General features: G+C 37.8%; 1 protein-coding gene across 2 annotated transcripts in view; it reads right to left on the reverse strand.

Annotated features, from left to right (window-relative positions):
• Positions 1–10,539: 10,539 nt before the first annotated feature.
• Positions 10,540–24,312, reverse strand: part of galnt18b (UDP-N-acetyl-alpha-D-galactosamine:polypeptide N-acetylgalactosaminyltransferase 18b) — a 195,304-nt gene continuing 181,531 nt past the window's right edge. For both annotated transcript variants that reach the window (XM_087262227.1, XM_087262229.1), the window contains exon 11: positions 10,540–11,164. In XM_087262227.1, coding sequence (XP_087118353.1) covers positions 11,018–11,164 — 147 coding nt within the window. In that variant the 3' untranslated portion in view covers positions 10,540–11,017. The remainder of the gene's footprint in view (positions 11,165–24,312) is intronic.

The raw sequence follows: 24,312 nt of genomic DNA on the forward strand, positions 1-24,312 counted from the left end.
GAAAAGTCTTTTATTTTGACAAAATCTTTTTAAAAATAATTTAAATAGAACAATATAAAGTTTTAAGCAAACATCAATTCATATTTTATACATTTGAATTACATTAATATATTTCCTTTGATCATTTGTTGGCTAGCATGAATTTAAGATTTGCATTATGAAATTAGCTTAACCTGTGGAAACGCTGTCATCAAAATACTGGACTCCTTTTTTCTAGGGTTGGGGCTTGTGACTATGTTTACATGGTTATCAGTGATATAATGATTTGTCATAGTCTGAATAAGACAATGATATGATCAAGGTGTTTCCATGAGTTGCTTTTTGCATGTTCCTTTTATGATCCTGTCTTACATGTTATTGTACATAGATCGATTAACGTCATTGCGTCACCACGCTATCCATGTTTCCTCCAGTTTCATGTAATATTAAGTGTTTCATTTTTAATTTTTTGACTTTAACTGCAGTTTTACTTTCATTCAGGAACATTTCATTCATGGGCGAAGCAGTGGCGCAGTAGGTAGTGCTGTTGTCTCACAGCAAGATGATCGCTGGGTCGCTGATTCAAGCCTCGGCTTAGTTAACGTTTCTGTCTGGAGTTTGCATGTTCTCCCAGCGTTCACGTGGGTTTCCTCCGGGTGCTTCGGTTTCCCCCACAGTCCAAAGACATGCGGTATAGGTGAATTGGGTAGGCTAAATTGTCCGTAGTGTTTGAGTGTGTGTGTGTGTGAATGTGTGTGTGGATGTTTCTCAGAGATGGGTTGCGGCTGGAAGGGCATCCGCTGCGTAAAAACTTGCTGGATAAGTTGGCGATTCATTCCGCTGTGGCGACCCCAGATTAATAAAGGGACTAAGCCGACAAGAAAATGAATTAACATTTCATTCATGCCCCCATGACAAACTGAGGTATTTGATGTGAGCATTAAATAAGGACTGGTGGAACAGTGCTCTTTTAACAGAATTTGATATCCCACGTTGAATGGAAAGAAAAAAAACTCTGCATTTCACGACACAGGTGTCTGTGATCCTTTAAGGTAATCAAAATCACTATTTACATGGTAGTCTAGACTCTTAATCAGAGTTTTGTCCTAATCATATTAAAATCGGAGTGTTGGTGTCCATGTACGTACTCATCGAGAGTGCCAGATGATGTCATAGGCTTTCAGAGACAGTGCATTCCTCTGCCTTTATTTGATTCCATGAGCCCTCAAATGTGTCATTAAGTTTGACGTGTTTCCCCCTTACACACAACTTTTGTAAAGCATCTGCTTTAAAATGCTTAGTTTAAGCAAATTTGATGTACTTGATCATGTGTGTTGATCTAAAGAAAGTAATTCCGTAAACCTCACTCCTATCCTGGTAAAGGCACCAATGTGTTATTTTCTGAATAGAAAATAAACCTCTGAAGTCCCTAGAGTGTGTATGTGAAGTTTCAGCTCAGAATATCACACAAATAATGTTTTATAACGCTTTGAATCTGCCCCATTTATGCTTTGGTCCAAATTCTGCAGCTTTGGTGACTGTGGCTTTAAATTCAAATGAGATTGTGTTCTTTTCAAAAGAGGGCGGAGCTACAAATGCCTGTGCATCAGCATAGCAGCAGATTTGAAAACAGGACCAAAAGTGACCATGGCTGTGAAATTTAAATTAGTATCAATCAGTCAGTCAATCAAACAATGAGATGTCACAATACAATAGTATTGACAATAATCAAGAGCATAAACACAAAGCTAATGTTTTACACATCGAATACCCTTCCAGCTACAATCCAGTACTGGGAAAGATCCATACACACTCATGCACTACGGACAATTTAGTTCGTTCAGTTCTTACTTACTTATAGCGCATGTCTTTGGACTGAAACCGGAGCCCCCGGAGGAAACCCACCAGGAGAACCTGCAAATTCCACACAGAAATGCCATGTGACCCAGCCAGGGCTCGAACCAGCGACCTTTTTTGCTGTTATGCGATAGTGCTAACCACTGAGCCACTGTTGCCCTCCCTCAAAAATATTTTATTCAAAATTAAGATCAGTGAAAACCTCACTTGTCATTGTAATGCAGAGTGTAAACAAATATATTATTAATGATGCAATAAAATTTCAATCACCAGTGGAAAGATGAGCAATAAAAAGGGAAGGTCACTGTGTAACTCACATGCCAAGTGCAGTTCATCATCTATTCATTCTATAAACCAATCATGTGACACAATCTCAAAAGCACAGTAGATCTGGGGTGCAGTGCAAAAATAAAGATTGCTTTCTCACAGTGACTTCAGGCTAAGGTAACCAACATTGCTCATTCTGAAAACGTAGCCCTATATACATTTGTGGAGATCGCAAATTATGTAACCAGAGGTCTGTATGACTGCTAGTGATGGGAAGTTTGCATTATTTTACTATATAAATACGGTGGCGCAGTGGGTAGCGCTCTCGCCTTAAAACAAGAAGGTCACTGGTTCCAGCCACGGTTTTCCCCTTAAGTCCAAAGATGCGCTATAGGTGAAATGGGTAAGCTAAATTGTCAGAAGTACACGTGTGTATGTGAATGAAAGTGTATGGGTGTTTCCCAGCAATGGGTTGCAGCTGGTAGGGCATCCTCTGCGTAAAACATATGCTAGATAAGTTGATGGTTCATTCCGCTTGGCGACCCCATATTAATAAAGGGACTAAGCCGAAAAGAAAATGAATGAATGAATTTTACGAGTTGCTTCTAAACTCATCTACAACGAGTCCAATTGTTGATCACACTACAAACTAGGCATAACTAGAATCCTATAAGAAAGAGAAAATAATACTTCATTGTTTACCTGGTCTTTTGTCTTTGATTATGTTAGCTCACCTCTTCTGACAGGTCTTTAAATTTGAGTGGTTCATTCTAGTGATGGGAAGTGATCTTTGAGTCTCGTTCATCAAGATGAACGAATCTTTTTTCGAGTCATTTCGTTCATTTGGTTCAATTTGCCAAAATATTAGTAAAACGTTACGAATTGCTTCCAAACACATTTACAACTAGCCCAAAAGGTTGATTGCACGACAAATAAATCATAAGTAGAATATAAGAAGGAGAAAATAATAATTCAATATTTACCTGCTCTTTTGTCTATGAAGGCATTTTTGTTTCTTTGCTCAGCTCACCTCTTCATGTCTTCAAATGTCAGGGGTTCATTCACGTTACACTGACAGTCACATATAATCTTAATCCATGCACAGCCGATAGGAGCCATGATCGTTCGTTCATCACATGACAGAATGACTCAAACCCGAGGACTCGAGAGATGAACGATTAAATTCTTTTTCTGGCTCTAAACACGTATGATTGGCTCGGGATGAACGATTGACTCAGACCCGATAGAGAACTCGAGAGATGAACGGATCAAAACCTTTTCTGGCTCTAAACGCATATGATTGGCTTCTGCCAGTGTGATGAAGACTTGAAATTAACGATACTACCTGCACAAATGTGCGCACGCGCGGATGAACGAATCACTCCCTGAAAGGACTCGTAGTTCCCGAGTCATTTTGAAGATTCGTTCAAAATGAACGAATCGTTCAAAATGAACAAATCATTCATGAACGACCCATCACTAGTTCGTTCACTTCACACAGCCAGTCCCATATAAGCTTAACCAAAGCACACAATCTGAGCCGAAAGGAGCCATGATTAGTTCACCATTCGAGTCTTCTGGTTTTTGAGTCGTTTATTCATCATGTGACAGCATGTAAAGAGAGACGACTGGAGAGATGGACGGATCAAATCTTTTTCCGGTTCTGACTGCATATGATTGGCGTCTGTCTTTCATGTGATGAACGATCGGCTCAAACCCAATAGAAGTCTCCAAAAAGGAACTAATCTTCCACTTCACCTACATAAATGTGCGCATACGCGAATGAACGAATCACTCCCTGAGAGGACTCATTATTCTCAAGTAATACAAAAGATTTGTTCAAAATGAATGAATCATTCAAAAATGACCTATCACTAATGTCTGCATTTTGTCTTTAAAGCGATTGATACGGGGCGGTATGATGCTGTTCTTCTTTGTGCTTACTGCTTACCTCCGTGTGGATGGCTTTTCCGTTGTTACAAGTTTATCCAGTGGCTCGCCACTAAGCGGCCACTATCTCCGGCTCTCCCTCATGAAGCTAATAGGGAAGTAACTGAAATTGCAATTCATCAAAATTCCACTAGTCCTGGCTCAAAAATAGAGCAGATTTCTATTGACCCCACTTTTAAAATGAGCAACTTTACAGCAGAAAAAATGTGTTTACAGCCTGGTACAAAGAATGATTTTGGATCATGCAGCTAATATTACACTTCATGAAAATTGTGAGAGGGGTGGATTTTTTTTTTTTATAGCTTATGCGTTTCCTTTATATTAGGTTATATTAAGTCTGCATAATTAAGGGCGTGGCCACTTGAGTGCCGTCCCTTCACCTCAGCTGATTCCGGCTGATTAGTCGCTGAACTCGGCATATACATCGTATTTTTGTTTTGTTTTATGTGGCTTTACACATTCAATTGCATTTTGGAATTATTTATTGTGCTCACAAACCATTCACCTGGCCTTCGTTTCCTAGGTGAGTGAAATTATATACTTGTATACCATCTCTATAAATGTGTTTGTTTTATTTAAGATCATTTATTTATCATTTTAAAATTTCTTTAGAACTTGAATGCACTCCAGAATCTGACAGATTGATTAGCTGTAGGCTCTAGAAGAGTCGTTGCAATACATGTTATGCTGGATTTCATATTTAGCCTTGCATTTACTAACACAGACTATATCTGAAGTGTTTAGAAGTAATTTGTGTTTTCCTCCTGTAGAAAAAACGTCATAAGAACGGTGTTTAGTGGCTCAATGTATTACAACAGTGTTTTTAAAAGACTAAACACTTTATTGCTATTGTATACAACCAAGCAAATGTGGTCAGAACACAAACGAGTCACAGGTAATGAAGTATTAAGGGTTTCTCCTGTAGAAAACCTGTGTATGCAAAAAACAATAGCAGGCTTCTGTAGCTCCGCCTCTTTGCCCTTGTTTGGTATCCCCCGGTTGGTGCGATAATGCGCAAACAAAATGGCGACGGTTGGCCACGCCTACTGGTAGCTTCTGTGAGTAACGTCACGGATACTACGTCCATATCTTTTACAGTCTATACTCGCCACGTACATCAGCAAACTTGTAACATTGTGCTAAGTTGACCTTGATGATGGGGTTTGAGTCAGGCAAAGAGCAGTTCCAGAAAGCAGGTAGGACAAAAAAATAAAAAATAAACAAATAAATAACAGAGTGAGAATGTGGTAATATCTGAAAACATGGTAAAAATCAGGCGAAGGCTTTATTTTTCTGGATTGCTTTTGAAAACACTTTCGGTTGGGTTCAGGGAAATTGGTGGGCACTGGTTAATCTGTGTTTTTGAAAACACTATTGGTTGGGTTTAGGGAAGGAGGAGAGTGGGTCAGTCAATCAGTCACTCAGTCAGAGAGTCAGTCAACACTGGCCTCTAGTGGATCAACATGAGAAGAGCAGGCCCAAATGGCACTCGCCACAGAAATTAGATATCTCAAAAAGCATACACAGAGCCTCTCTGTGAATTCGTGAAAACAAAAACTGCAAATAAAGTTCCTCCTGAGACATATTTGATAGTCTCCAAAAATTGAAGGTAACAGTATTTATTATTTTTAAACTGAATAGAAGGGTTTAAACTTTGATCATCTTTGTATGGAAGAAGGACACAGTGAACCAGGACACCGCTAAACTCAGCGTCTGAATGGAATATTGATCTGGTGACTCCTATTAAACCATTAGATAAGAGAAGCTGTGTTGACCTTGTCTTTGCTACCATGCGTTCACAGTGAAAGTGAAGATCACAATTTGTTTTTTTCAGAGAATCTTTTTGCTTTGGTGAACACAAATACTCCTCCTCAGCTTGCATCCCACGTGTGGTTTCGTTTATCATTTGCTAGGCACTGTTGTAAGTTGTAAATCTTTGAGCTGCATTATAAACCACAGTGCATGCATGAAGTAGTTGCAAATGCAAATATTTCCCAGACGTTTTGTGGCGGTGTGAGGGTGGTAGGAGTGGATGTGCATGTATATTTAATGGCAAACATCCCTCTGGCCCAGCAGGACTGTAGATGCTAATGAGGACTGGCAAGTTGAGAACAGAAAGTGCCACTCGTCTCTTCCCTTGATACACACCAGAGAGAGAAAGAACGAGAGAGTTTAAAGAAAACATCCACGGCATCGATGCACACAACTCCTTCTAGGGAGGATCCGGACATCATTTGGGAATAAAATCTTTGACATGTGAACAACAAAGCTGTTTACCACCATGTAGGGAACAACTGCATCAATAGAGCTTTTTTTTTTTTAAGGCATTTCTCATCTACACTCTGAAATTATCCGTAAATTAGCAGTTTTCTGTACTTTATGATTTATGTTTTTTTTTAATTGTTTCCCCCATTTGTTTATGCTTTTGAATTGCATTGTGGGACGTTGATCTTTCTTCCAAGAACTTTTAACCCTGAGTGTTTTGGAAAAGTGGCTTTTATTAACATTTTGAATAGTTTAAAGTGATTTATTGTCTGGGTTGGTTTTGTACTACCCGACAGAAGTCTCGTCATCAATCCCAGCTGTAAAAGCAACAAATAATAACTTGACTGCTAGTTGATTATTTGGAAAGGTGGCAGAATTTTCTGTTGAGCTGCACCTCAATCATCACAAATACTGCAGATGACCTATTGGAATCGGCATGGACCCAAGATTCTCACAGATATCAGTCAAGTTTGGTGAAGGAAAAATCATGGTTTGAGGTCACATTCAGTTTGGAGTCATATGAGAGATCTGCCAGCCTGATCTCACGAGAAAACGTAAGTATTTTACGTTTTGCCAGTTTAGTGGCTAATTCGTACGAATTCGCACGATTTCAGTCGTACGAAATGATACGATTTTAAAAAGGAGGCGTGGCACCTAACCCCACCCCTAACCCCAACCGTCTTTGGGGGATGAGCAAATCGTACTAAATTGTACAAATTAGATCGTACGAATTCATATGAATTAGCCACTAAATGAAAAAGTTACGAATTGCCGTGAGATTGTGTTGGATCTGCAGAGTGGATGGCAACATCAACAGTCTGAGGTATCAAGACATTTGGGCTGTCTCTTTACATTATAAACCACAGGAGAGGGCAAATTCTCCAGCAGGATAGAGCTCCTTCTCATACTTCAGCCTCTACATCAAAGTTCCTGAAAGCAAAGAAGGTCAAGGTGCTCCAGGATTGGCCAGCCTAGTCACCAGACATGAACATTATTGAGCATGTCTGGGGTAAGATGGAGGAGGAGGCATTGAAGATGAATCCAAAGAATCTTGATGAACTCTGGGAGTCCTGCAAGAACGCTTACTTTGCCATTCCAGATGACTTTATTAATAAGTGATTTGAGTCATTGCAGAGATGTATGAATGCAGACCTCCAAGCTCATGGAAGTCATCCACAATATTCCTTCTTTTTCCACTGCACCATGACTTTATGTATATTATTTCTGTTAAGTGACAAGACTTTAGTTTAAGCACAGTCAGACCTTACTGTCCTAATTAAATAATTAAAAATCAAGGCATGATCATATTTTATTTTGATAAAATAAGCATATAGAGGCCTTTGCCTTTCACATAAGCCACTTCTGATACCAATTGATAAACTAGAAGTAAAGTTATTATTTATTGATCCTAAAACTTGCATAGGCGACAAGACTTTTGTCAGGAAATGTATATTATGGTACAAAACATTTTTGAATAAATTGCAAACAAATACATTTTCTGTTATTTCACAGACTCATTTCTCTCTAAATTATTTATCTTCTATACATTATATTATTTCAAACTACTAAAATGTCAATAAAAGTCACTTTATTTAACTGTAGTGTTGAATTTTCAATATTAAATGTCCACAGAGCAGAGATCAACATCCCATAATGCAATTCTCAACCATAAATAAACAGAAAACACTTGCGAATTACAAAATACGGAAATTGTTTATTACCAGATATTTTTTCAATGTAGTTGGCTTTAACAATGGTTTTGGAAAATCCAGCTCAGCCTAATTAAATTGAATAGAATTAATAATAATAATAATAATAATAATAATAATAATAGTGACGCAGTAGGTAGTGCTGTCGCCTCACAGCAAGAAGGTTGCTGGTTCAAACCTCAGCTGGGTCAGTTGGCATTTTTGTGTGGAGTATGCATGTTCTCCCAACGTTTGCGTGGGTTTCCTCCAGGTGCTCCAGTTTCCCCTACAGTCCTAAGATATGCGCTATAGATGAATTGGGTAGGCTAAATTGTCCGTAGTGTATGAGTGTGTGGATGTTTTCCAGAGTTGGTTTGCAGGTGGAAGGTTATCCGCTGGGTAAAAACGTGCTGGATACAATGGCGGTTCATTCCGCTGTTGCGACCCCGGATTAATAAAGGGACTCAGCTGAAAAGAAAATGAATGAACAAATGTATAATATTAATAATAATAATAATCAATGTGCGTTGGTACAGGCCAACTTTATGCCTGGCATACGTGCATTTCTTGTGTGTGTTTGTTTTATATCCATTGGCGACTCCTAGAGGCAATTATGTTAAATTGCACACTGCAAAGTATCTTTGAGCCGTGCAATGGCAGCTGTATGGGACAGGATCACCCACATGTCTAGCAGGTACATAGGGTTTCCATACCATGTAGTTGACCAGCCAAACATTAAAGCTCAATTTGTAGCGATCGCTGGTTTTGCCAATCCAATTGGAGCGATGGACTGCACGCACATTGCTATAAAGGGGCCATCTGAAGATGAATTTTGCCCCTGAACTTTACCTGTAAAAAGCTATTTGTTACTAGTTAAATAGTTAAAAGGTGCAGTATGTAAGTTTAAAGTATTATTAAAGAGGTTTAATTAGTGTTAATTAGATCATAAACTTTACTATTTTGTGAGTGAGCGCACTATTCTGTGCTTCTTAATGGTTGTATTTAAATTTCTGTTGTGTTTCGTCTGACGCAAACAGCCAAACTGCTTATCACTGCAAATATCTCAGCATATTGTTAGGAGACAAGGTTTACAATATTAAGACGTTCATAATATTTATATTATTTGCTAATTAATAACCACCTCATGTGGAACTCTGAATCTGCTTCTCATTTTGGAGTCACCAGAGGTCGCATTGCAGTCATGGATGCATAATTTGAGAGCCTTCATGACAATGAATAAGGGTGCTTTCACATCTGTAGTTTGCTTCATTTGGTCTGCACCAAGGGTAATAAATGATACATTGTTGCATTTTCTGCCGTCTTTGGGTCGTTTTCACACCACACTGCTGGCTTTGGTCCGAACCAGTTGGAACGAATCAAAATGCAGTCATCTGACAAAATCCACATCTCTCATTGGCCAGATGTTGTTGAACATATTTCCTAAACTGCTTATTGATTGGTCAGAATTCACGTGCGGGAAATGCCAATGAACTCCCGCAGGTAAACAAAACTGGCAGACACAAAATGACACAAAACTTTTTACTCTGGAGGGACGACTGTGCTGACTGATTGTATTCCTGCTTTAGACAAACTATACATTTCGAGAATGAAGCGTGGCCGCGGCTGGAAAACAGTGTTTTAATGCATCGCTCGTCACTTCAGGAGGAGGCGTGAATTAATTTAGCTAAACTGTGACATGGTCATCTTGCAGAAATATTACCAACGATCCATCAGGTAATGTTTTCCCCTCTCTCTCTCTCTCTCTGTTGGTAAAGCGCTGTCAACAATATTTTTCCTCCATATCCCATAATGCACAGAGCATCGGCCTACGGCAGCTGAATTATTCCTAAAGTCGCAGTACTTTTTGCGGTTGGACCTGTTTTAGTACGAATCATGTTCTCACCACAAACGAACCGCTTCAGGGTTCGTTTGAAAGCCACCTCTTCAAGCAGGTCTTGGTACGCTTATTTGGTCGCTTTTGGTGCGCACTCGAGTACGATTGCTGCATTCTCACTTGCCCAAACGAACCGAACCAAAAGGGAAAACGAATTCTAGTGCGATTCAATCGAACTAAATAAGGCAGGTGTGAAAGCACCCTAAATGAAATATGCTGTTTTCCCCCAAGGCAAACCTGGGGTACTGAAATATAAGTAACCAAACATTGGGTGGGTTAAAGAGACAAAACAAAAGACACACATTCCAGCACGGAAAGCACATATTTAAAAAGCAGAATATCTGATTACTATTGTTTTTTAGATAAAGAATGTTCACTTAGCATGTTTCTTAAATATCGGCAAACATGTTATGGGATTGTAATGCTTTACAAGAGTCAAAAAATTACATACAGCACCTTTAAAGTTATTAGTAAATAATGAAATGATGGTAACTAATAACCTTAACTTTTTTTGTATTTGATTGCAATAATGCAGTAATGTGCACCTCGTATATCTGCTTTGAAACAATGATTATTGAGAAAAGCTCTATACAAATAAACTCGAATTGTAAGGCCAGACAGCAGAACTCACACAACAACTTAGCATTTGTTCTTTTTTTACTGCCATGAATTATAAATACTTAGAATATTTACTTTACATGTAGATATAAAACAGTTGATTGTATCTAGATATGTTCCAACGCGTTGTTGGCATGTCCCAAAAATGTACAGAGTAGTTTCAAAATAATCTCAACCTACAAACCTGAGACACTAGAAAAAGAAATACAGCAAGAACGTTGCCAAAGCTTTGCTACATAGTAGCAATTATGGCTTCAATGTGTGCGCTGGAGCCGGTACAACCTTCAAGTCGAGACGAAACCGAGTTGACCTTGCACAAAATAAATCTCAGTACAGTGTAGGACCTCATAACACACAATGCGGCATTAGCCAAACGTGGCTTATCAATATGCACAAGTACAGTAGCTAGAGAAAAATGTTTAACATTTATCATATGATGTCAAAGTCAGAGACATCCAGGTGCTTCATTTCTCAATGCCGTCCCAGGTCTCGAAAGTCATCATAAGGTGCTACCAGGCAACATATTGGTGATGGTCCAGTTCTGGCCAGTGCATTTTTGGAGGGTGAGCTGAAATCCGAACTCATTGTCATTGTTCTCCACGAGTTCAAGGCATCGCTTTGACTTTGTATTCTGGATGGAGCCTCCCTGAAGAAAGGAGAAAGAAAATAGATATATTTCATTACAGGCTCCCTCGACTGTGCCCGGGCATGTTTCTGTACAGATGGAGCTGTCAGAGTGTCATCCGTCTTTCCATGAAATTTGCTTTCAATGTGGCTAACCTTTCACACTTCACGATCAGAGAAATCTCATCTGCTATTACAGCCTGATCTGGCAAGAAAATGTGCTTACTCATACATGTACGCATATACATTTTTATATGTTTAAGCTGTGGAAGCTAAAAAGTAGAGAAGATTGAACTGACAGCATTTAGAAAATACTTTTTGAGCGATGTAAACAATGATAATGGTTCTAACATATATCCTGCTTTATATTTTACATTTCCGTAGCTTCTGAAAATCTAAAAAGGTCCACATATTGATAAATAATGTTATGGTGGCCATTTTAATGTCAAGATATGATTGAAATGCCTCTTGTTACAGTTATGAAATAGTTTGACAAGCAGGACATGTTCCTGGGCCAATGACATGCCCACACTTAAATATAGTCTGTAGCAGGGGTCACCAATCTCGGTCCTGGAGGGCCGGTGTCCCTGCAGGGTTTAGCTCCAATTTGCCTCAATACACCTGCCTGAATGCTTCAAGTATACCTAGTAAGACCTTGATTTGCTTGTTCAGGTGTGTTTGATTAGTGTTGGAGCTAAAATCTGCAGGACACTGGCCCTCCAGAAACAAGTTTGGTGACCACTGGTTGATAGATACATCTACACATGAAGAGTTTTTTGCTAAATCAGATAACCCAGTTTTTAGACATCATGATTTGGTAACACTAAAGGGCCATGACACCCCCCACTTTCGGTTAAAGTCTACTTCAGAAATTTTTGAAAAGATGCATGATTAATGGGTGTGGAGCTCCGCGAGCATAGGGCAGGAGTGGGCGTGGCCAGCAGGGGAGAAGGGGAGCGAATAACTGTTGTTGACAGTTAGCTCACAAAATGAGACACAAACCGTGAGGAGACGCATGAGTTTATAGTTCACAAAGTTAAAATGCAAAGAAATAAACAGTAATTTAATGCCCTGCTACATTTGTTATTCGTAATTTCATATACACATAACCACAATTTATATCTTTATAAAGATAAGTGTGTATATAGAGGATTTAGGCTAACACAGCAGCACGGCGATGTGTCTGAATGTGAACGAACTCCTGATAAATGTCAACATCCGCCATTCTTCAATTCTCGCACTGCTCTCCCGACAAAAATGCTTGCAGCACACACACAGCTTTGTTGTATGATCGGCCCTGAGAAGATCGCGGGGAAAAAACATGCAACAAACTGCGTGGATCATGGAAACAAACACATGCGAGCCTTCATGAATGGTTACTGCGTGCCGTTGGTCTGTCTCACATCTTGTTTGAAACTGGCAGGTCTGCCTTCGGAAAGCACGTGATCTCATGAATAATTAAGCAGACGGCTCTTCTCATAGGATAAGAAAACTCTGCTATGAATAATAATGAGAAACCGACGCATCATCATTGCACTTGCGGTACTTCGCTACGTCGCTGATTTTGATCCCGCCCCAAAAATCATTTTAAACCCGGAAGCTGAAATTAGCTGACAAAAGCTCATAATTATCCAGTTTTCCCCACAATTAAAGCTGACAGGTGCTAACATTGTCTTAACTGATGCTCAACACACACACACACACACACATCTGTTAATATAAAAAAAAGTTCTCCAGGGTGTCCTTAACCTTTAAGTTCTAGTAACTCCCACTAATAGCTACTGGATTATACCTGTCTCCTAATTCAATATTAGCATTTATAACTATTTATTAGTAGTTTTATTATATGGTATGATCTGAACCTACATCCTTAATCCTAACCAATACCTAAACCAAATTACTAATTATTAATAAGCGGTAGATTAGAAGTGTATTGAGCTAAAGGTCTTAGTTAATTTCAAGAATTGTACCTTAAATAAAGTATGATCCATGTATTATACAATTATAAAACAAATATTGAATCTGTATTATTTGCTAAGTTGAATCTGTATTTTTTGTTTAGTGCAGTAAGTACTAAAGAGAAAAATTGTGAAAAAAAATCAGAGAAATACTAAAAACTAAGTTCTGTTAGTTTTTGCAAACAAAGTCTTCAAGTTCTTACAATCTCTTTACATAATATTTATATAATAAATGTGTTTATAGCCACATATTCATATCAGGTAGATATTTCAAGTCCCTAACCTCGGTCTTAAATGCAATCTTTCAGCTACACAAAAACAAATGACAATACATTCTTAAATTATAGTCTGTAGAAGGGGTAATGAAGTTGCTGAAAATCATGGTAGTCGAGGTGATCAGATTTCATGCAAATAGATTTGAATTCCATACATTTAAAGTGTAAAAACAGTTTGAGAGGGTTTGAATCAAAATGATGTTAGTATCAATAACATACTATAGTTTTTATATACTATATATTGTTTACTTTTATTTTTAATATCAGTCAAACTTTAACAAATAAAATTTAAATACTAAATAATATTTTTTATGTCAGTTTTTATTATTCATTTATAGTTTACTTACTCCAGGACAGTTTATAACGAAGTTGATATTTAGCCGCACCATGTTGGTGTTTCAAAACATCTAATTTTATGAGATGGGTCATTAGTCCAATGCTCCACCCCCAACTTGGAGGACCAGGACATAAACACATACACTACGGACAATTTCATTCATTTATTCATTCATTTTCTTGTCGGCTTAGTCCCTTTATTAATCCACGGTCGCCACAGCAGAATGAACCGCCAGATTATCCAGCAAGTTTTTACACAGCGGATGCCCTTCCAGCCACAACCCATCTCTGGGAAACATTCACACACACACTCTTACAACTACGGACAATTTATATTATTCACCTGTACCGCATGTCTTTGGACTGTGGGGGAAACCGGAGCACCCGGAGGAAACCCATGCGAACGCAGGGAGAACATGCAAACTCCACACAGAAAAGCCAACTGAGCCGAGGTTCGAACCAGCGACCTTCTTGCTGTGAGGCAACAGCACTACCTACTGCACCACTGCTTTGCCCCACTACGGACAATTTAGTTTACCTAATTCACCTATAGTGCATGTCTTTGGACTTGTGGGGGAAAATGGAGCACCTCCCCTTTTCTGTAAATATTGACAAATGTCCCAATTATATTGTGAAATTTCTAATACTCAGATTCTCAAGTATGTGATATAACATATATTTTGTCTTTTAAACAGCTTAATAATGATCATATTATTTGTTATATGACGGCTAACAGGCACTAGAAGGTGCTAGAAAGGATACGGCTGCGATCAGACGTTAACAAGAAGTATTTATGTTATTTATTAAATTACAAATTAATTGTATTTTATTAGTGTCTACCCCTATCTCAACCCTAAACCCTCGCCATAAGATTTGAATTTAAGCAATTGATGACATGCGCTCTGAACGTTCTAATCACACTGGTGTGATCGTATGTTTTAGTGTCCAGCCTAGGCTGATCACACCAGTGGGATTGCACAATTGAATGGGTTAAAATACATTTTTGATTCTACCAATGCATTATGAAAAAAAAATATTTATTTGCATTATGCAACAACAACAACAACAAAAAGTCCTAAGGCACTCTACAACGTTTTAATTTGAGATGCAACACAAAGCTCACTCAAAAAACGCTGCTTGTTCAAACTACTTATTTACAATGAGCTTAATAAACAGACAGAAAACAAGGAACAGATAGAGAAGCCCATCATTAAGCAATCATCTGTGCATAAGCATGAAACAAGGGAAAATTCTAAATCCTAATCCCAAATGCAACACAATCCTAATTTTGACACGTTTTGTGGCTCGTAAGATGAATAACAAAATAGGTTGAACATTTAGAGACATCAGGCATCTTCTGCTCTCTCCTGATGGAGTCTCATCTCTTGTATCTGTAAGAAACAGTAGCGCTGCAGGCTTCAACATGAGAGAGAGCTGGAGGGAAGCATCCACGCCAGGGAGAACCCGACTGCAGGATTGAGATACGGTGGCTGAGGTTTTCAGTTTAACTCGCTTTTCACAGAAGAGCTCGCCTGTGGCCTTAAGAGCAGGTTTATTCGCTCTCAGTAGCACAGACTTTGAGAGGAGCTCAGCTGTGGTCAGGAGGTCTTTAGACAGAGGCTTTACATTCTCCAGCAGTTTCTTTGAGAAGGCTGTTATCTCAAGCCTATAATGTGCGGTTTGCTCCTTCTATGTTTACCAGAACAACAGGACACACAGCTACAAGCTTTACAGTTTAGCAGGTCAGTAGGGTCTGCGCTTCAGAAAATGCAGTTGCGGATTAGGGCAGTGCTAGTGAACACCTGTTATGTTTCGTGGCGTATATTAAACATATTTAATAGAAATGTGAATTAAATCATGCGTGTGTGTGGACAATATATAAGTTAACAACCCAGGCTCATTGGATTTATGTGCCCAGGGATACATTTTTGAGAACTGAGAAATATGTACCTACGTTTTCTTGCTATTTTTTTTTATTTTTTTTACAAATCCACTAGAGGGCGCCGTCTACATTTTTGACAATTTCAATTACATTACTGGGGGATATTTTATTCTATGAGCCATTTATTTTAAATCCAGCAGAGGCTGCTGTGCACATTTCTGTGTCTCCTTCTCGTGCATTTCCATGAGAGAAGCCAATTAGTAATATTGGTCGATTGGTCGATATCAGCTTGATATTAATTAGCCCAGTCAAAAAACAAATCAAATTGACATCTTGACATCAAAAAAGCATGTCAAAATGCACAAAAGCACACGCATCAATGTAAACGGGTGCTCAGCCAAACAATAAAAAGTGCAGATATGTAATCAAGAAGGTGGCGACACCAAAACTTCAAAAAATACCAATTTATTAAATTAAAGAGGCTAACTCAAAGCGTGTAACGTTTCGAGCACATCTGTCTGATGAAGAGTTAGTGTGCTCGAAACATTACACGATTTGTGTTAATCTTTTTAATTTAATAAATTGGTATTTTTTGGAACACTATTGGTTGGGTTTAGAAAAGGAGGTGGATGGGTCAGTTGATCTGTCAGTCGACATCGGCCTCTGATAGATTTACACGAGAAGAGCAGGTGTGAATGGCACTCACAAGAGAAATTTGAGATCTCAAAACATGTACACAGCGGCCTCTGGTGGAATCTCTGAAACAAACACCGCACAAAAAATAAAAAATAAAAAATGTAGCTCCTAATCTGTTTTTGGCACTCTCCAGAAATGTATACAGTGATACATTTTCCGAATGAGCCTGGCCTGACTTATTTAAAATGAGTTGAAACAGCGCAATTGTTAATGTTTTATGTTCAACTCACTTAAATTTGTAAAAACAATTAATTTAACAATCTATTTTTAATGGGACAGCATGAAGGAATTGTGTAGAACCCAGCATTTTTACAGTGTACAGATATTTGGAATAATGTAAGTACATAATTAAGCACATAACACTACTTGTGTTCTTTGTATATGTAATACAGTGTGCCTTTATGAAGGCCTTTTTTCCTCTGCCTTTCTCTTTGTTCTTGCCACGGAAAAAGAATCAGTGCAAGCTTAAATATTTTAAAACAATCAAGTAATGCTCAGATGTTGAAATGACTCTCAGAAACAACTTTTAATGATGAAATAACCCTCAGTTCCTCAATAAGTTTGATGATTCCATCTCAAAGTTGAGAAGGATTCTTTGAAAACCAGTGACTTTCAAAACTTCCAGCTGCTCGACGGCTGTCAGAAGTATCAATAAACTGACAGTGAGTGCTGTTACTTATGCTCTGTGGCTTCTTGCCAACTTTTATGAATTATTCTCAGTCCTGCAAATTATTAATCAAAAGTTACTGGAACTTTAAAGACTGCAGTGTCAGAGGAAAGCATCACAAGATGAGTTTTTTCTTCCTTTCTTGTTTTATCTTTGACTTAACAGGTGTAAGGCAAAAGAGGATTATTTTTATCTTTAAAGAAAGAGAAAACCACTTCAGTACTTCAAACACATTACCAGGGCTGTAAAACATCCTCGAAGTACTGATACTAAGTAAAAACTATGTGTTTTGGTATATACTTTTTAAAATATATATTGGTTTACATTTAATAAATAAGCAAACGGTAGAAAAAAGTAATGCAAGCTGAAACGTATTGCAATAAATGTTTTGTCAAACAGACTTACAAATGTTTTATTTCACATTCTATTTCTTTTTTACATTTTAAAGCAAGTTGATTGTGATCAAGACTTGTTTTTATTGCTGATATGATCAATATAACTCAATCAATCAATATAACAATGTGTTTTAATTAGATTCCATATCAATCCGGCAGCTTAAGAATTAGTTTTGGAGAGAAACAGTTCTTCGGGGAGTAAATTCCATGTTTTTTTTTCTTTTCTTATCTCATATGACTTCAGAGGTGACGATTTAAAATAGCAATTTTTGTTCAAATGTTTCTCATATGCTGTTTATTGAAGTGACTTTTTTTCTCAATACACTTTTAAACAATAGTTTTAATTACTCATGTACATGAACTAATATAATTTGTCTTTGATTGATGATAAAGTAATTCATATTTTACTAGTTATTTCAGCTGCAATTTAAAGGCTTAACAAAAAACAGAGGTTAATACAATTGACCTTAGCAGTAAACAAAAACATCAATAGTATATTCAAATATACATATTCTTTGTATATATACTATATACAGTATATTCCTTGTCATTTGACATTGACATTCATTGCGTGTTGGCATACTGTCTTCTAAGGCGCAAGTCATTTACTAAATAAAGAAAGGATTAATGCAGCTTCTCCTAATGTATAAAATTCAGTTTTTACTGTTGATATTTGGCACCAGTTATAAGCAAGTGACGTTTTTGTTCTCTTTTGATTCGTTGGCTGCTTTACTCGCATATCTTTTATGTGATATTTTCTGCATGAATTTAATTTGCATTTTTGAATGGAAATATAACTAATGTCCTACTGAAATGTCGACCCTGGTTTCATCTTCATCATCCTGCTAATGTAGATGTTGGACTGAATCAGCTAATGTTAATTTATGCTGAGGAAGTGTTGCTAAATAACTACGGAGATATTTCAGCTGCTGTCTGGGCTTTCTATGCCTTTCTTCACCTCTCTTTCTTCATGTGTTCAATACTTATTTTTCTGTGTCATTTAATTTTATTACACATAACTTAATTTGTAAACTAATTTGTTTTGTTTTCATGTATGAATTTCTTTGGTTGTTCTCAACAACCAGAGCAAATTTTAAGTCAACAACAGCACCTTTAAAAATATGTTTTCTAAGAAAAATTCTGACGTTTTGTTTACTTATTTCCCCCACTGTACAGTATGTGGTACTCTTCCATTCACTGCTGCCAAAGTTTGTCCAAATATGATGATTTCTGCTGCTGTGGAACCATGAAAAACTTAAACTTTCCCCGACTAATGTCATCCCTGTAGGCACAGGATGTCAGCATGACGTCAGAGTCAGTGGTGTAGTCGGGGCTATATGCACGTATACTCCGTGTGCCTATACTTTTTTCCATGAGAAATTTGAGTATTACGACTTCTGAGGTTCAATAATTACCTTTACCCTCGGTATACTCACTCGTTTTGCTGATTGAACTTCCATAAGTTTCACAAACTATTTTCGAGCGGAGCGCATGATAGGATTGACTACAGCTGATCCCTATCACTAATTACTAACTAGCCAATCGGATCATTCTGAATTTAATATAAATAGCCAGCCTAAACTTCATTCCTCATCTTGGTTTTGGAAATCTGATCAGAAAAAATTTCATGAGAGTTTTTCGAAAGCATCTAAATGATGCTGAAACATTCAGGTACAATTATAAAACAGCATGGCCACACGCTTTAGCCCCCTATATTTCTATTCAGCGCCCCTAAAAGTTTTGCAATTACCTCATGAACTGTATTGCCTCAGTCCCCTTTAAAGCCAATCTCAGGGTCTGCTGGGGGCACTATCAGCTAGGCATAAATCATTGCCCAGGATTAGACTATTAGCATCTCGCTTTCAAATGAACAAATTTGTTGAAATATTTTTCCTTTATAAATGGATAGTTCACCCAAAAAAATGAAAATTGTCATCATTTACTCAACCTTTGCTTGTTCCAAACCGGTTTGTCTTTTTTTATTCCGTTAAAGCTGGAAACCTGTAACCATTGACTTCCATAGTATTTGTTTTATTCCTTCTGTGGAAGTCAATAGTTACAAGTAACTTATGTTGAATAAAAATATATTGCTAATGAATCAAAGAAGCTTTGACTTTTGTAGTTTCTTTGGCCACTTTTAAAATTTGGATTGGGTGGGTAATAATATACCACCTTTTTTTACACCACTGGTCAGAGTGACGTTGTACCCATCATATATATAGGGGGCTAATAATAATTGGACGTAGGGACGTTGGATTTTTGGTTAGTTAATGACACAAATTTAAACCAAGCAAAGATTACCGTCTACCGCCATTAGATTTTTACATTGTGTGGATGTCACATTATGACGTAAAGATGACGTCGGACTTTGGTTGGTTAATTCTACAACCTAAAATCAACCGAAGATCAATGTCTACTGATGTTATACTGACGTTGTATGGACATCTTTTTATGATGTCATTTGACGTTTAACTGACATTGGACTTTGCTCCCCTAATGTCGTAACCAAAATATAACCAAATACGATACCTGCCAGCACTCCCGCTTTTCCTGGGAGTCTCCCGTATTTCAGACCATCTCCCATTCGCGCCTTTCCCTCCAACCCCTCCAAATGTTGGCAGGTATGCCAAATACCCACATCATATGACTTTGTGTGCCTGCTGGGATGTCAAAACACACTCTATGCCAAAACGTTTCTTAAAACGAACATAATAAGAACAACATAAGATTAAGTTTTGTCTTTGTTTTCAGAAAAGAATTCGTCACTTCATCCCAATTTCACCCTAATTTGTCATGCACTTGTCTGCACAAGCTGCCTGAGGCGCAAATGTTCTGCTCATAATGATGCATAAGAAGTGTGTTAAAGGTTGCAGGTTTCCAAAGTCTTTAAAGTGGTTCAATGAAGCATGGGGGAATCTAACATGGCGGTGTGCATCCATCTAGGGGCACAGGGGTAAATACGAAGGGCTAAGCTAAATCAGCCCATCACTCGAGCTGTTGTGCATCACTGGCATGAAATATCACTCGCATTCCCAGAGAACAAGATCTGTCTCAACACCTACTTATCAATTCACTATATTAGAAGGCCTTGTAGTCTTACGTCAGGTTTAAGAAGTGAACTTTATATCGATCCAGTCTATTTCAGTGATGATGTGTGCGTTTGCCAGAGTAGACTGGAGAATCGCCTTCAGCCATTGCTAATGCGAGATACATACATAAACACAAAAGGCTGTTAGGGAGGCATAATTGGAGAAAGAAGTTACAAATGGCAAGCGATAAGACGAAAACTAATTAATGAGAGCAAGCGGCGCACATTTCAACGAGTAACATCATCATAAGCTCCATAAAGAGCAAAAACAAATGCAGTAAACAGCCGCTAAAAGTGTGCTTTGTGCATCTCATTCAAAGATAGTAAAATGGGTTTTATTAAAAATAATCGGTCAACCGTTTTATTTCGAGCCCCTCTGGTTATTAGAGAAAATTGCTTACTTAAAGTTTTATTCAAACTTTAAACACAATGATTTTTTTTATATCAGTGTTTACACAGCACTCACTACATAATGCTACAGCTCTAATAATATTGATAAGGCACAATTATTAAATTCATTCATTCGGCTTAGTCCCTTATTTATCAGGGTCACCACAGCAAAATGAACCACCAACTATTCCAGCATATGTTTTACACAACGGATGCCCTTCCTTTTTTACATCAGTAGCGGACTGCAGGGAGGGGGAGGGTGGCCACAGATGGCCTGCGGGCCAGCAGTTTGAGACCCTTGGCTTGGATGTAAACCCCCCCTCCCCCCCACTAATTTACTGTTGGTGGCTGTTTTTGCACCATTAACTTCCATTATAACCACATTTGATGGTGCATAAATACACAGTGTTTGTTTTTGTTTACTCCATGTAGTTCTGAGAGTTAAGATGCATATTTTGATTTTCTCAGACACAACAAGGTAAATGCGTTAAGGTCACTCTCACACACTCAGAGACACACATACACACACTATAATTATTTTACTGTTATACTCCATATAAAATCCAGAAACTAAGCTTTTTTGTTTTTGCACAGGCCTATCTAAAGCGTTGATGGTGCCAACTGATGATCAACAGTACAAATTTCAAATCTTACCTCTTCCAAGAGGGAAAATACCAACAATCAAAAATGCATGGTTATATGATGTCATGGTTTTGCAATAAAAAAATGTGGTTATAATAGAAGTCAATGGGGTAAAAACAGCCACCAAGAGAAAATTATGGAGAAAAAATATGAAAATTAAGCAAAAACAATGTATCTGTTGTTTCACATGTCCAAGACAACAAAAACATATATAAAAATATTTTAAAAAATACTTTAAAGAACTCCCTGGATTTTAGAAAAAATTTATCTATTTTTATTTTATTTTATCTTATATGTAATATTATATATTATTATATTAATAATATGTATTATTAATATATTATACTCTTTGGAGGTTACCAAACACCTCATGTCAAATAAGAACATATTGACTAAAAATATGATAATGTATTTTCTCACTGTCAACTTAGATATATCTGGAAGGTTTTGTGCTTGTGATATATTTATCTTTTATTATAATAATTATTAATCAATTAATTAATTAATTTGTTGAATTTTTTTTTTCATTTTATATATTTTTAAATTTTCTTTTTGTATTAAGATGCACTTCTTTTGGATGTTGCCAAGCCTCTCATGTTAAATGACAACATATGGACTGAACAAATATGGTACACTCTGTTTTTCCACTGTCAACTCAGGAACTCTGGAATGATCTGTATATATGTATGTCTATGTATGTACGTGTGTGTGTGTGTGTGTGTGTGTGTGTGTGTGTGTGTGTGTGGTGGGGGGGGGGGGGGTTTGGTTAATGTAATGCTTTAAATTGTAAATGCAAAAACTCAAATAAATATAACAAAAAAAATATTATGTTTAGAAATAATAATAATAATAAAAAAATATATATATACAGAACAAAAAGGTAGTAATTTTGAGTGCAATGTTTAGTTAAACAATAAAAATAAAAATCAAAGCATTTTCTCAAAATATTTGTCAAAATAAGATTTGTCACCAAAAATCATTCTGCTAGCTGAAACACAGAAAGAGTTATGGCTAAATTAAGCCTCAAAATCACCCCAGAGTGGATGAAAACCTCCCCGACAGTACATGAGGGTTAAATTCAAATTAAAACAAAGTTAAATGTTGACAGCCTGTACACATATATGCTATAAAGAATGAGATTCGGTGCTATATAGTGAATACAGTGATGGCTAAAGGCGAGCCCTTCAGCCGTGACTGCACTCATTCAGTGACATCCTTCCGCTAGAAGATGATGCGTATGAAACCTCCGGCATCTGCTTCACTGCTTTACTGTCAGTCAGTGACTAAACAGACAGAGCATCTGCCTATGAAAGTATAGCACTTAAGTAAACTGCTTTCAGACAGAATTCCACAGCACCACCGCGTCATGTCTAATGATCCAGAACAAATTCAAATGAGCTTCACAGATAACCCAGCAAATATTTATTGACTAAAATGGGTTATTCCTGGAGAAAACTTTCTGGTAGATCTAGATTCTGATGTGCCTTCTTCTTTATTTTATTTTTATGTACCATTGTAGTTTTTTAAATTAACAATTAACTTTACCACTCATACTTTAGTTTTCATTTAAATTTGTAAATGTTTACATAAGTTTATGCTTTTATTAATGTTTAGGTAAAATATGAACATCGATGGGCGGCTCAGTGGTTAGCACTGTCGCCTTAAGGCTGGTTTATACGTTTGCATCAAGTGACCGGCGTAACCCACGGCGCAGGCAACGCGCGTGGCTGTGCATTTATACTTCTGCGCGCTGTCTCTATTGGTCTGCATTAACACTTCCGAAACAGTAGTTGGCAGTGAGGTGTAAATGTTCCTCTGTGTCGAGATTCTTCGCTGCTGTTTTGCTTTTCCTGAACACTTCCGGGATGTACAAGTGGCTCAAACTCGCTCATTTTGAGGTAGGAACCGGCAGACGTGCAACAACTTTAACTATGAGGTAAACACAAAACAAAACTTTCCATCTGGAGCTCCTTCATGGGACTACACACTTGTAAACAATCGCTCCATCAGGCTCGCACCATTCACGCGTCTCTCGGTTCCGCCCAGACTCGTCAGTGCTACCAAGCCGACCAATCACAGAGCTTACATTACGCGTCGTTGCGACGTGTAGTTACAGTTTTTGAGAGGTGCACATCAGCGACGTCGACGGCCACGGTGAAGGGTTATGCGTCAGCGCCATAGCATACGCCGGCGCTTGACGCAGAAGTATAAATCAGCCTTTACAGCAAGAAGGTTACTGATTCGAGTCCTGGCTGGGCCAGTTGGCATTTCTGTGTGGAGTTTGCATGTTCTCCCCGCGTTCGTGTGTGTTTCCTCCAGGTGCTCCGGTATCCCCAATGTCCAAAGACATGTGGTATAATTGAATTGACTAAACTATATGGGTGCTTTGCGGCTGGAAGGGCATCTGCTGCGTAAAACATATGCTAGAATAATTGGCGGTTCATTCTGCTGTGGCGACCTCTGAAAGAGACTAAGCCGAAGGAAAATTAAATTTCAGACAGTTGACATTTAACAAACATGATACATTGTTTTAGGAATGTGATACGTTGGCCTTAAAAATTAATAATCATTTATTATATTAATATTAAACTTTTTATTTCACATACTATAATTAATATCACAATAATTCTGTTTTTGAAAGTGCAAATGCAACAGTTCCATTAACAAATGTTATCAAAACTGTGTGTTTCCTAGAACTGGGTTGCAGCTGGAAGGGTAAAACATACGCTGGATAAGTTGGCGGTTCATTTCACTGTGGCGACCCATGATGAAAAAAGGGACTGAGCTGAAGGTAAATGAATGAAAAATGTTACCCATAAAAGCCACAGCAGAGCAGTTATG

Source organism: Danio rerio, chromosome 7 (assembly GCF_052040795.2).
Source record: "Danio rerio strain M-AB ecotype USA chromosome 7, GRCz13ab, whole genome shotgun sequence".
Taxonomy (NCBI): domain Eukaryota; kingdom Metazoa; phylum Chordata; class Actinopteri; order Cypriniformes; family Danionidae; genus Danio; species Danio rerio.